The 12,237-nt window shown below is 41.9% G+C and overlaps 1 protein-coding gene across 1 annotated transcript; it reads right to left on the bottom strand.

The window, feature by feature from the left end:
• Window positions 1-530: 530 nt before the first annotated feature.
• LOC131592286 (intraflagellar transport protein 27 homolog) lies at window positions 531-12,162 on the bottom strand. The gene is made up of 8 exons (XM_058863697.1): window positions 12,025-12,162; window positions 8,418-8,497; window positions 7,302-7,361; window positions 5,949-6,008; window positions 4,878-4,995; window positions 4,459-4,568; window positions 4,156-4,257; window positions 531-3,533 (listed from the first exon to the last, which is right to left on the bottom strand). The coding sequence occupies exons 1-7, from the start codon at window positions 12,056-12,058 to the stop codon at window positions 4,159-4,161; spliced, it is 561 nt and encodes a 186-aa protein (XP_058719680.1). The 5' UTR covers window positions 12,059-12,162; the 3' UTR covers window positions 531-3,533; window positions 4,156-4,158.
• Window positions 12,163-12,237: the final 75 nt, after the last annotated feature.

The following is a 12,237-nucleotide window of genomic DNA, read 5'->3' on the forward strand; positions in this document are numbered from 1 at the left end:
TTAATTGGGATAGATTGTACGTTTTCTGCTGCAGCCCAGCCCAGCTCCCAGTTTAATTGCTAGTTTATGACTTAGCCTGTTTTGTGCTTTCCACGCTACTTCTTTCCTCACTTAATCTAATAGAATTATAGAAAGTATTGCTGGGAGGACCTCAGGAGGCCACACAGTTTATCCTTCTGCCCCAAGGCAGTATTTCATTTTCAACAACATCATGTGTCTTTTGCTATCAGGTCAGATTGGTCCAAGATGTACGGTGGGTAAAGAAACGAAGCTTACCCAGGGGAGTCAATTGGCATAAAAGACTAAATCCAGCTCTTTAAGTCACTGAAGCTATATCAGAAATAACCCTAGTCCAAATGGTATCATTTATCAGATCAGTCTTTTAAAAGATGTCCTTTCTTAAGTTTAAAGTCTTTAAAATGAACAAATCTCTAGAAGAAACTGTTTTGACAGCCCCGTTTCAGTGTATTTAATGCTTCATTATGAACAGCAGTGACCACTCCATTGTTAAGACTTAACAGATCTTATCACAGCGTGATCAGCTTTGAAACTCCTATTAATTCCCACAATAAAACCTGATCTTTCTGGAATTTTACATCCTGAATTTCACTCTGCAGTAGACTATGTCTGGCAAGACAAAACAAAACCATTAAAGCATCTTTAATATGACAACTTTACACAAACGAATTTCCAGTAAAATTTCAGAATGTCAGACAGCTTCTTAAGGCTTTTTCTTCCAAGACAATTTGTCTAAAAATTCCACTTTTGTTTCCTTTAGTCTATTAATCTAAGAAGAAATGTCTTTCAGCCTTGGGAATAGATAATGCAGAAATTAGAAGGATTAAAAAAAAAAATCAGCTGGTGATGTATCAAGCTAAGTAAAGCAGGGCACAAGTATAACAGAGATTCTGTGCAGACCCATGAGGACCAAAGGAAAGGTAAGGAGGAGGGACTCCTGAGAGGAAAGAAATGGTTTTGTCTAATCAAACAAGCAGGAAAAAGGACTACATATCTATTAAAACTAGTTAAAGGCATGTTTGTTTCCTTCCCCTTCTTTTGAAATTTCAGTTCTGGTTGAGCTGGGTCTTTTCTGTGCTGTAACACTCATGCTGAGCACCTGCAGCACTGCACAGCTGGACAAAGCAGGGGAGCTGTAAGAAGACAAGAAGCCTTCTGGTCAGCAGACAGGCTTCCTGTCTTTCTCCCACTGTTCTCCACAGCATCTGTAATTCAGATTGATGCTAAGCCTACAAGCAGTAAACATGCATCCTCATTCTACAGATGTGTCTGCCACAGTTAGTAAACAGGGAGAAGAAACTTAATAATGGCTCCAGACTCTTACTCATCCTGCTGGTCCAGCTCACTTAGTCACTACCCTGAACTCCTTCAAACAGAGACAAAACTATTTCCCACAACCTTCCCATGTTTGGCTCCCATGTTTTCTACCCCTTCTGTGCTCCTAGCCTCTACAACCACGGTCACATTTAAGCCAGGAAAATAGCAACAACCACCATTTGCATCAGGCTGGTATTATACAGCACATTAGCCAGGAAGGACAATATATTATGCTGTTAAAATGCATTTGAAATGGTTGAGATTGTTATTGTCAAACACACTATTTTGAAGGGCATTAAATTGTGTCCACATTAGTGCTTGAAATAGTCCTGTAAAAAGCAAGTTGGACAACATGCTTTAGACATGATTTCTTTTCTAATTGTAGTTGTGGTCTGTGGAAGAGGGAAAGGGGCAGTGGGTGAATCCTTGCTATAAGGTAATTACATCATGCATTTCCTCTCTTAGGCAATACATCTTTCCCTGCATGGGCAGCATTTTTCTTCACTAACTTCTCAAAAGCAGCTTCCCTATAAATCACAAATCACCACTGCAAACATTCCCTTAATAAGCTGCTCCAGCTTTTACATTTATTTTATAAAACAGCATTCACCAGTCTTCATCTTACTGGTGCTTTCAGAGTGTTTATTTGAATTTATGGGAGGTCCTTCAGGTGCAGAGAGATGGGCTCCCTGGTTAAAGATTGCACAGAATTCATTTTATTACCTATTCCCAAGGCATTCATCCCCCCTAGATACACAATGTCACAGGTGACATACACGTCTGCTATGTTATTTTCAATATGAAAAAATATGTGTTTTGTTTTGTGATCACATCATCAATGGAAGCAGGGGGAAATGAAATACCAAATAAAAACAAACCTTCTTTAGTTCTTTAACAAGATCAGCACAGCATCCAAAATAGTTTTTATTCTTACTAGTCAGAGACATCAGCACCTGCAAGCAAGCATCTATACAGCCTATGTAAATCAATAGAAAATACCCAGGATTAACAAGGCAGCCCATGTAAGACACAAATGCCAGTAATGCTAATCCAATTTTAAAAAGAGTAAGTCTTCTTGTTACCCTAAGTTCATGGAGGACCCCTTCCTTCTTTGGAGAAAGCAGGAGCTTTCCCACCTTGTTCTGCCATTTTTGAGTTGGCTTCTAGCAAAAGAACCTCTTGTTTTCACTTCTTGTAGATTGAGCTCCTACTCACCCTCTTTAACTGGTATTTATGCTCCCTAGTGAGTTCCCAGCATCAACACACTGTTGCCAGTGAAATGAGGGCAGTGCTTCTCCAGATTCTTGAAGTGCTTCATAAACTCTCCTGCAACATCTGCAGCCATATTTCTTATGTTCAATTTAATGTACTTTTCCTAGCACTGGGCATAAAAATTATTATAAACCACACATATAAAAGTCTTGAAACACAGATTCCTGAAAAGACTGCCTGAAAAATCACTCAGTGCTTAGTCTCTACAAAACTCAGTTTCCCTTGCCTACGGGGGTCTACCATAATCTGGAAGATAATGGTTAAATTTTTGAAATTCTTGGTGTTAGGCTCAGTTACAAGGCAGGACCTCACCACAGGTGCTTCTGCATACTGCATTAGCAAAGACTCTTACATATGCAACATCAATACTGCACACAAAAGAGCAACTCTCTCTAGGCTTTTACCCTTTCTAATATGAAACTTCTAGCCAGACACAGCTGAGTCAGAGTAACTTAGCCAGGCTTTCATTTCCTTAGTCCTGTTTCCACTAGCAACATCAGAACCATGGTCTTTTATCTGAAATTCAATGACAAGCAGAGAGACTTTAATAAGAGGACTCTGATTTTCAGATTGAGAACTGCACCTAATCAGAATGGTATTGCCAAATTCAGCTGACAAAAATGACACAACAATACGTAAGATGATAAAGACATGAAGAAGAAAAGGTAATTTTTTTATAAGTTTTAGATTAATCTTTAAAATAGAAAAGGTATTCTTGCAATTTGACTCCACTTTGCAGTTTATCCAATTTGGAAGCGGCTGCAGGAAGCCGTTCCTGTTCACTTCAAGGGAGGTGGCAGCCTCTGGAGAACTCCTGTGACCTGGGACCAGCAGAGGGCACTGCGTCACCAAGCGACAGCGGCTGGACGCGACGCGGCTCCCACCAGGCAGGGACAGTGAGCCACGCAGAAGGAAAGAAACAGATTCTGGAAATTAGAAACATGCATTAGTCACCAACATATCAATCCTACAACTGATAAGGGCAACACTGTTAAAACTGGCCTCCGACTCTGGGCACTCCTGGAAACACACCTAAATCCAGCTCTGCCCCCACACATCTCAGTCTCCAGGTGTTGATTTTAGGGCTGTAAGCCTCCTCCTGAAAATGCTTTTCAGGGGGTAGGGCCAAATCGGTCCTGCCCTGCAGTGTATGTATCAAGGCTGGCTTAAGTCGAAAAACATCCTGTCAGCTTCCTCTCTGCTTTTCCAAACCTCTAAATCCTTGCTTGTAGCAGCAGGAAGTCTGTTCAGACAAAAGGATATCAAAGCAAAGAGCTGGCAATTTCCATTCTGTCCTCCCCTTTTACTCTCCGCCTCCTCCAACCTAGCAGACTTTCAATGAGCAGAGAACCAAGTTAGAAGACATGAAAGGAATGCTGAGGTAGCAGCTTCAGAAGAGTGTCTTTCCACTTGCTTATTTCTAGTTTATTTTGAATTACCAGAGGATGACCGTGAAGTAGCAAATAGCTCATATTTTTTCTTCTCTCTGTATTCAATCCAGCAGGATTCTCAGTACTAGAAGAAGCTTAGAGGATAAATAAATCATACCAGTCAGGCTAGTGAGTGAAAAGTTTCCACTTTCTCTTTGTACAGCTGGTGGAATAATTTTGCCAGAATGTGGAATGGGGCCTCAAAATTTTTCATTTCCTTCTGTAAAGAAAGGAGAAAGTTGTGAATTGCAGATGGAACAATCATTTGACAATTTCTGCTCTGTTTCACCAAAGAAGGATTAAAACTGAGTTAGATGACAAACGAGGGGAAGAGAGTCCCCAGTTATCTTTCTCTGCCTGAAAGAGAAGATAACTTTACAAACATCTCCTTGCACAGATGGTGAAAGGAGCAGATACTCACCACTGACATCTCACAGTATTCCAGGCCATGTTTCTCAGCCCACTCCTGTGCTTGCTCCTGCTCCACAACTCGACGATCAGCTAGGTCTGTTTTATTCCCCACTAAGACACCTACAGAAAAAAAGACATGAAAGAAAAGGAAAAAACCACGACTCATCAATGCTGACTTGTAAGCCATAAATAGTGGAACATTTTCAGAAGTAACTTAAAAAGTTCAAGGTGTGGACAATATAACTACCTAGAAAATATTCCAAAAAAGAAACATATTCAAGCCTTATCTGCTTTTTGATAAAAGCAAAGAAGCTGGAGGAATCCGTGTCTGCTCTCACTTAAAATAAATGCTCTATTCCACAGCTCAACAGAAACAACTGCTGTCATACAAGAGGGAAGTAGGTAACAAGAGTCACACCCCATTCTTACCTGGGATGTGCATGCCAACTGCTTGAGCCCTCAGTTTCTCCAACCATTTGCTACAGTTGTTGAAGGATTGCTCATTAGTGACATCATACACAAGGCACAGGACGTTGGGTTGCTCCCACTGCACAGCAAGAAAGGAACACTGTCAGCTCTAATGAAACTGATGTGGTCAACAGCCAGGCTGTAAACATGGCAAACACAGCTGCTAAGATGAAAATAAAAAGCCTAACACCCAGGAATCCTATGCCCTGGCTGAGGTTTCACACTTCAGTGGACCCAACTAAATCACTGACATTGGGAGAGATGGTCTTGCTTTCCTCCCTAGTTGTGTCTGGGCAGTCCTGCCCCTTTACTTGTATCAGCTCTGGCACTCATCTGATCCCCAGGGAAGCTGATTTTTCATGCTGAATCAGCACAAAATTAGTCCTAGAAAAAAAGTAGAAAGGTTTTCTTCCAGTTTGAGAAGCTGAACCAGCTTCTAGAGAAGTCCCTTGCAAACCAGATCTAGTGCAAGCGTAAAAGTGGAATTGCTCTTGTAGACAATGAACCATTAGGTTGACTTAGCCATTTTATGAAAGCTCACATTAATTAACTGATTCTGCTTCTCAAATTGAGATAACACAGTAGAAGTAGAGAACTGTACAGGGAAGGTCACAAATATGTGAAGGAAAAAACCCAAGGGCAGGATTATGCTCAAGGACAAGAACAAATCCTGTTGGATCAAACACATCACTGTAACACAAAAAAAAGCCCTCCCACTGTTGAAGCTGCAGCAAAACAGATGTTTTTCTAAGAAATAAAAATAACTTTAAACAACAGCACACAGAAATTCTCAGTTAATATTCCCTATTTCTTTTGTAAGAAAACTGCCTATCTGCTTTCCTTTCTTTGGAAAGTATTTCTTCCAGTACTTACACAAGTTTTAGAGAGGTAGAACAGGATGCGTTGGCAACTGAGGTAATTGCTCCCGTTTACACTAAAGACAAAGTTTGCTACATCTGCCAGACTGGGGAGCTCAGATCTTCAAAGCAAAAGCACTTCTTTGGAAGAAGAGGACTGTTACATAAGACTTACCAGTTTCCCCAGCATTTCAGAAAATAGATCTTTTCCTGCAGAGTCAAAAATGAAGAATTCCTGAAAGCGGAAACAGAAAGAAGGCTCTTGCCAAGAAAAATGCAGTGTAGGGAAAGGTTTTGGAAATAAATACTGCAACTTGTAAGTCCAGCATTTTATTCAGTACAGCAGTGTCATGTCTCTAAGGGACAAATTCCTCACTGTCCTGGGGTAACTTTATGATGCTTGTATCCCCAGTTGTCCTGTTTATGCTGGACATTGAGTTCTGCACCTTTGATACTGGTTCTGAGAGCAAAGAGGGAGAAAAGTGGAGTTTGTTATCAGAAACTGCACTCACTCCACCACATCCTGCTCCCAGACTGTGTTGCCTGCAGCATGGACAGACAGTGGAACAGAGCTGTCCTTTGCTTTTAGTTAGTTTTTAGCTAGCTGAGGCAGAGAAGTTCCCTGGACTGTGTTTTTTTTCCTTTTGCGTGGAACTGTTCAAACCTATTCTGGACTGAAAACCCAGAAGAACACTGGGAGCTCACGCCTGTGGCCCACCAGGGGCCAGGAGGCTGCATTCCATCACCAAAGGGACAGATAAGAGACTGAGTGAGCTGAGCTACACACCATGACAAGGACTTTCTGAATTTGCCATCTCTACAGAACAGCAAGAGGTTTCATTGTTTAATATTATTCATTTTTTATGCTTGTGAATAGTTTGCTCATTAAATAAACATTTTTTTCCCTTTTTCTCCAAGGAAATCTTTTCCCAAACCAGATGGAGGAGGGGCTGCTGGAATCTGGTTTTCTAGAGGGACTCCATTTGGAGGTTTGCCCTAAACCAGGATGCCTGCACTGAGAGAACCCCAGATAGTATGAGAAAATAAATAGCCATTTTTCAAATATAAGCAGTAAATGAGTTACTTCCAAGGCCCCAAATCTAGTTTCCATCCCTACTGGAAACAGAATATGTGGAGTGGCACAGTAACCTTTATTTATACAAAATTATATACATTCCATTAGTGGGAGTATAAGGCATTAAGGAAAAATAACAGATAAGCTTCAGCTTCTGTAGTTCCAAGAATCATGAACTAAATCTGAGTGCCCCAAAGGATAGAACAAAATCTCAACAAAGCTGGCAATAACTTTGGTTTAAAATGTTGTGTTGGATACAAGCATATAGAAATTACATTTTTAAGATTAAACTAACCCTTAAGTATCAGGAATTATACATGGTCAGCCTCATTTCCTTCATATAACTTAATTGCCCTATGAACATGCATAGTGATCTTCCACCAGAATGAGACTCGTGTGGGGCTTGAGTTCTGGACGTCTTTCTGACCCAATTTATGTCACAGAAAAACTCACCACACTATCACTTGTCTCTGGAACTGATACAGCCTTCACCAACAGTTCTATGCCCGCTGTCTGTCAAAAAGAATCAGGAAAATGAGGATCAGGAGAGTTTTCAAGAGCCTGTCCAACTGCATACCAACCGTGCACTGGATTGAGGCAATTCTTGTGAATCATTACGATTCCATCAAACACAGACTGCTGGAAACTCAGCAATATTCCTTCTAGCTCTGGTAACCTAATCTCAACAATATGTCAAAGACTCGTAGATTTGCTCAGAAGGAGGAAAAAGGAGGAAAACCAAAGAGATTTCCTTCTATACAGCTCAGAGTATTAGCTGAAGTCTGAAGGTCTACGTTCACTCTCACACTGCTGCTCTAACGCACGCCTTAGAACGTTTTGCACTAACCATGTGATGAGCTAACATATGGGACTGAGATTATTTGTGCTTCTTCCACTTTTTATCTTATTCTGCTTTGTAGCTCATTTGCTTGTTCTATTTCTATCCTTAAATTCTGGTTTCCATCTTTATTTCAATGAACAAACATATTTTAGGGTTTTTTTCCTCCACACTCATATTTTCCTTTTTTTACTTTACTTATATTTACTTTTATTTTTATCCTGCTTCTGATTAGTCATCACCATTGATTCTTACACTGAAAGACTGCAAACTGTATCCTCTTCATCTGGGAACAGTTTCTGTAGATTATAATTATCTTGGGGCTATGCAGCACATCTTGGTGTTTGCACAGCGATAAGCGCACTGTCCACATGCACATTTAATAGTTGGAATTAAAAGCTTTCTCCTTCAGCAGTACTTTTTCATGGAGTAGTCCCTAAAGGGGGGAGCTCTCTAACACCACAAAACCTTATGAAAACATTGGTTCAGCAGGAAAATCACAAGATTAACTAAATTATTGTACCTTAAGTTTCAACAGCACCTACATAATGCAGACTTACAGAACGTTAAATTTTTCTCTTCAGAATCTAGGGTGTAAGAAAGAAAACCCTCTAAGATCCCACCTTGAATGCCTCAACTTAAAATCATATTTATTTTGTTCTAGGCCTCTCAGTTTTCCCGTTCATCTTAGAAAAATATTAGACAGCAGTCCGAGCTTGTTATATGCTTACCAGTGTGTAGTTCTTCTGAAAATGAGCCCCATCACTGCGAAACATCTGGGCTAAAGCACTCTTGCCCACAGCTGGATCTCCTGCAAAACCAAAAGTATAAAATATTTTCGTTTCATACTTAAGAATCTTATTTTTCCTCAGTTTTGTTACTATCACATGTTGTAAGAGCCTAGATGCTCTAACTCTGAATACAGGCAATTTAAGTGTCCCATGAAGCACAAAACCATCTAAAAGGTAATACCCACTCAACTAAATGAATATTGCCATGATGTGTACTAGTGGCTGACATCTGATTTTTGACCTATACACAACAGCAAAAGGACTGCCAGATCAGGGTGGAACTGCTGTTTGTTCTGAACTTCATGCCTTCTCCACAGCCCTTACTCAGGAATTAAAATTTCCCAGATATGTTATCATGTCGAGAAAATTGCAATGTGAGAAGGGACTGGGCTTCCTAGGAGGCTATTTCCTCTCCTTAGGGTACCCATTTCCCCAGACTCAAATCCTTGTTATATGCTGAGACAAAGCTGCTTAAGCTGGTAATGTTTTTCAATGAACTCTTCTTGCTGACCCTGCTAAGAGAGCAACTCTTGCTGACTCAATGCTGCTGGTGGCTCATTAGTTGCATCCTGGGCATAACAGAAGCAAATGTCAGAGAGAAAGCACATGGCTGGATGGAAGAGCCTGCTGATTCATCCCTGTGTGGAAGGAAAAGCAAGGGGCTTTGGCTTCTGCTCCTCTAGAGCCAAGGCTTTCTGATATGGCTTGCACACTTCAGGCAAACCTAGCAGCTGCCTGCTTTGGCCTGCTCTTACAAAACTCTGTGAGATCCAAAGCAATCACAGGACCACCAAATACACTGAATTGGAAGGGATCCACAAGGATCACGGGGTCCTGGCCCTGCACAGGACTATACCCAAGAGACACACTATATGCTCATGAATACTGCCCAAATGCTTCCTGAACTCTGCCAGGCTTGTTGCTGTGACTGCTTCCCTGGAGAGCTGTTTCAGAGCACAGTCACCCCCTGGGTGAAGAACCTTTTCCTAATATCCAACCTAAACCTCCTCTGACACAACTTCAGGCCATTTCCTCAGGCTCTGCAGAGCTCACATATGCCTGTATTACTACATGAAAAAAACCATAAATCATCCCCCTTTCTAAACAAAACCTTAATGCTTCCAAAGAGCTTATCATTTCTCCACATAATGTCTTGCTAGCCTGCATAGTTAAAAGGACAGGAGCCAGTAATTAAACACCTCAGTGATTAAAGATTTACCCTTAAAGGCACACTCATAACAGCCAAGCCTGGAATACAAGTCTTTCACATTATGTTCTTAATAAATAAAGCCAGAAAGGAGGTATTTTACATTATGTTGTTAATGAATAAACCAAGAAAGGAGTATATTTTTGACTCTATTACAGCTTCCTAATGGTGTTTTGAAGGAAATTGGTAAAGCTTTCTGCTCACATACTATTACAGAGGAGGAAAGGTGTTTTGGATAGTGACAATTACCCCTAGATGCATTAACCAAATGTAGTTCTTGTTTAAACATTTTTAGCATGCTTGCTTACTTTAAGCTGAGTTGGGCTCATAATATTTAGACAGGAAAATCTGGTAAGTCAGCTTGTTTGTTCTCTGATCAGCTCAAGCCTGTGCGGAAGACAACACTCTGTTCTAAGTGGAAGCTATTCTGTATTTCAATAGACAATTAGATCTGTCTTTGTAAAATGAGATAGAGAGGCACACATTGCTCCAAACTGTGCAGGCATCAGCCAGCACAAATTCTTAACTAATGCGTAGCCTTTCTTTCACTTGACAGCCCCAGGTGTTTCTTCCCTCTTTCTATTCTTTGCCATCCTCTTTAGTTTATCACACCAGTACACTTAGACAAAGTTTCCTTGTCCTTTTCAGTTTAGTCTCATGTGTCAAAAATGCCTGCTACTGCTGGTTGTTTCTCTACAATGAAAACCTTCATGTAGTGTCTCCAAAGTAAGCTCAGACAACAGGGACTTTACTTTCGTGTCTGTAAATGACCCTTGAGATAACACAGGAATCGACTTCTATTGTCAATTTAATAGTCTCTGTTTTGCTGATAAGAGCCCTTTTCCCCTCTTCTCTTTGACCTTGGTGTACCTCCAAATTCTGTGTCACCGGCTCTTTATTACCATTTCTATAAGTCCACAAGAGCTCCCAGTTCCATTTCTGATGGGTTTGCTCCTATCTATGTAATTGCATTTTCTTGTTTCCTTTAGCTTGTTGTGGTTACTCATATCTTAGGTCCCTTTCACTACAGTGTTTTTTTTCTGCAACAGAGGTTCTATTTTGCCTGGTCTGCTTCATGAATCTATTACTTGTAATAATACACGGATATTATTGTAGCACATAGAAGAATGACATATGGGATAGGACATTGCTATTCTTTGTGCTGTGAACAGAATTGAAAAGGCTGCTCCAGACCCAATAAGGATTAAGGACATAAACAGGTCATCCAAAGAAAACTTATGTGATTTAAAAATGGTCATGGAATTGGCCTTTGGTAACACTGAACAACAAAACTGGATAGACTTCAGTAAAGCCAGTACATTGGGAGCAGGAAACTTCCAAATTGGAAATGATGCCTACGTTTCAAGTGTAGAAGACAGGCAAGATACTCATGCTGTTCACAGCAGCAGTGCCACAAGGGAGATTAATTATTTTGCCTTTGCCAAAGACCACATCTGGTTTTGTGTGAGCTGATGGTCAGATGCTTCTGAGGTTAAAAAAGGCAAACATTTTATTCTGTACGAAATAATTTTGAATGAAGAGTTAAACCTGGGAGTTGATTGCACAGAAAGGTTTTATGGATTTGTGCTTTTGGCTGAGGCTGCACAGAGCTTCAATGTAGAGGGAGGGGAAAAATTAAAGCTTTTTTCACAAAACGTTGACAGCCAGCTGTACTTACTTTCAGCACCTCCATAATCCATCCTGACTAAATAAACTGGTGTCTTCATTTTTTCCCCAGGTTAGCCTCCAAATTCTTTAGTGAAAAAGATGCAACTGTGAAGTGCTCATGCTTCATCCTTCTACTCTTTGTTTAGGCTTTACCTTTCTACCATACTCTCAGCATCATCCTAATTCCTGACATGAAGTTTTCCCGTCAGCCCAAAGCAAGACTCACAAATGAGGCAGAACTCAGCTGCCTACCCTGCTCCCTTCACGCTTTCTCCAATTTCTGTGCCCACCTTTCCACACTACAGAAATACTCTTTTTGGTTTGGGTTTCGGGTTTTTTTCCTCTTTTTCAGATCCTGTCTTTGGATTTCAGCCGATCCAACTACACCTCACACCCTCCCTGGTCACAGCTCGGCTCCACGTGGCAGACGGGGGCGGGTACCAAGCGGTACTGACACACGCGACTTCCACTGTTCCCGTCCCCAGGCAGCCGAGATCCTCCCTTCTCTCCCGCTGCCTCTTTCCCCACCTCTTCTCCGGCGTGGCGGTCCCTCCACGAGGGGCTGTGGGAGGCCGGACCGCCTGCGTTGTCGGCCTCGCCCTACCCCACGGCGCCCGCTCTAGAGTCTGCTGCGGCCAGCGGGGTGGATGGGAGAGGGCGGGCCAGACTCACCTGCCAGCAGGCACTTGGCAGCGAGCTTCACCATGGCGCCGGCCCGGGGCAGGAGGCGGCGGCGGGCCCGGACGGTGGCGGCGGGGCCGCCACCGCGTTGAGCCGCGGCCTTGGCAACCGCGTGGCCCTGGCAACCGGGCGACCACCCGCCCATCCCCACTGGCTGCGGGCCCTGCTCATCAAGGACACCCACAGTTATTATTGGTTCTGGCC

This window comes from Poecile atricapillus, chromosome W (assembly GCF_030490865.1).
Source record: "Poecile atricapillus isolate bPoeAtr1 chromosome W, bPoeAtr1.hap1, whole genome shotgun sequence".
Lineage (NCBI taxonomy): Eukaryota > Metazoa > Chordata > Aves > Passeriformes > Paridae > Poecile > Poecile atricapillus.

Excerpts from the sequence above, each read along its gene's own strand:
- LOC131592286 (XM_058863697.1), bottom strand. The coding sequence starts at position 12,058 with ATGGTGAAGCTCGCTGCCAAGTGCCTGCTGGCAG. Across the intron at positions 4,569-4,877 it reads AGTTGGCATGCACATCCCAG|GTGTCTTAGTGGGGAATAAA; the intron begins GTAAGAATGGGG and ends TTTTTTCTGTAG. Across the intron at positions 4,258-4,458 it reads AATACTGTGAGATGTCAGTG|AAGGAAATGAAAAATTTTGA; the intron begins GTGAGTATCTGC and ends CTTTCTTTACAG.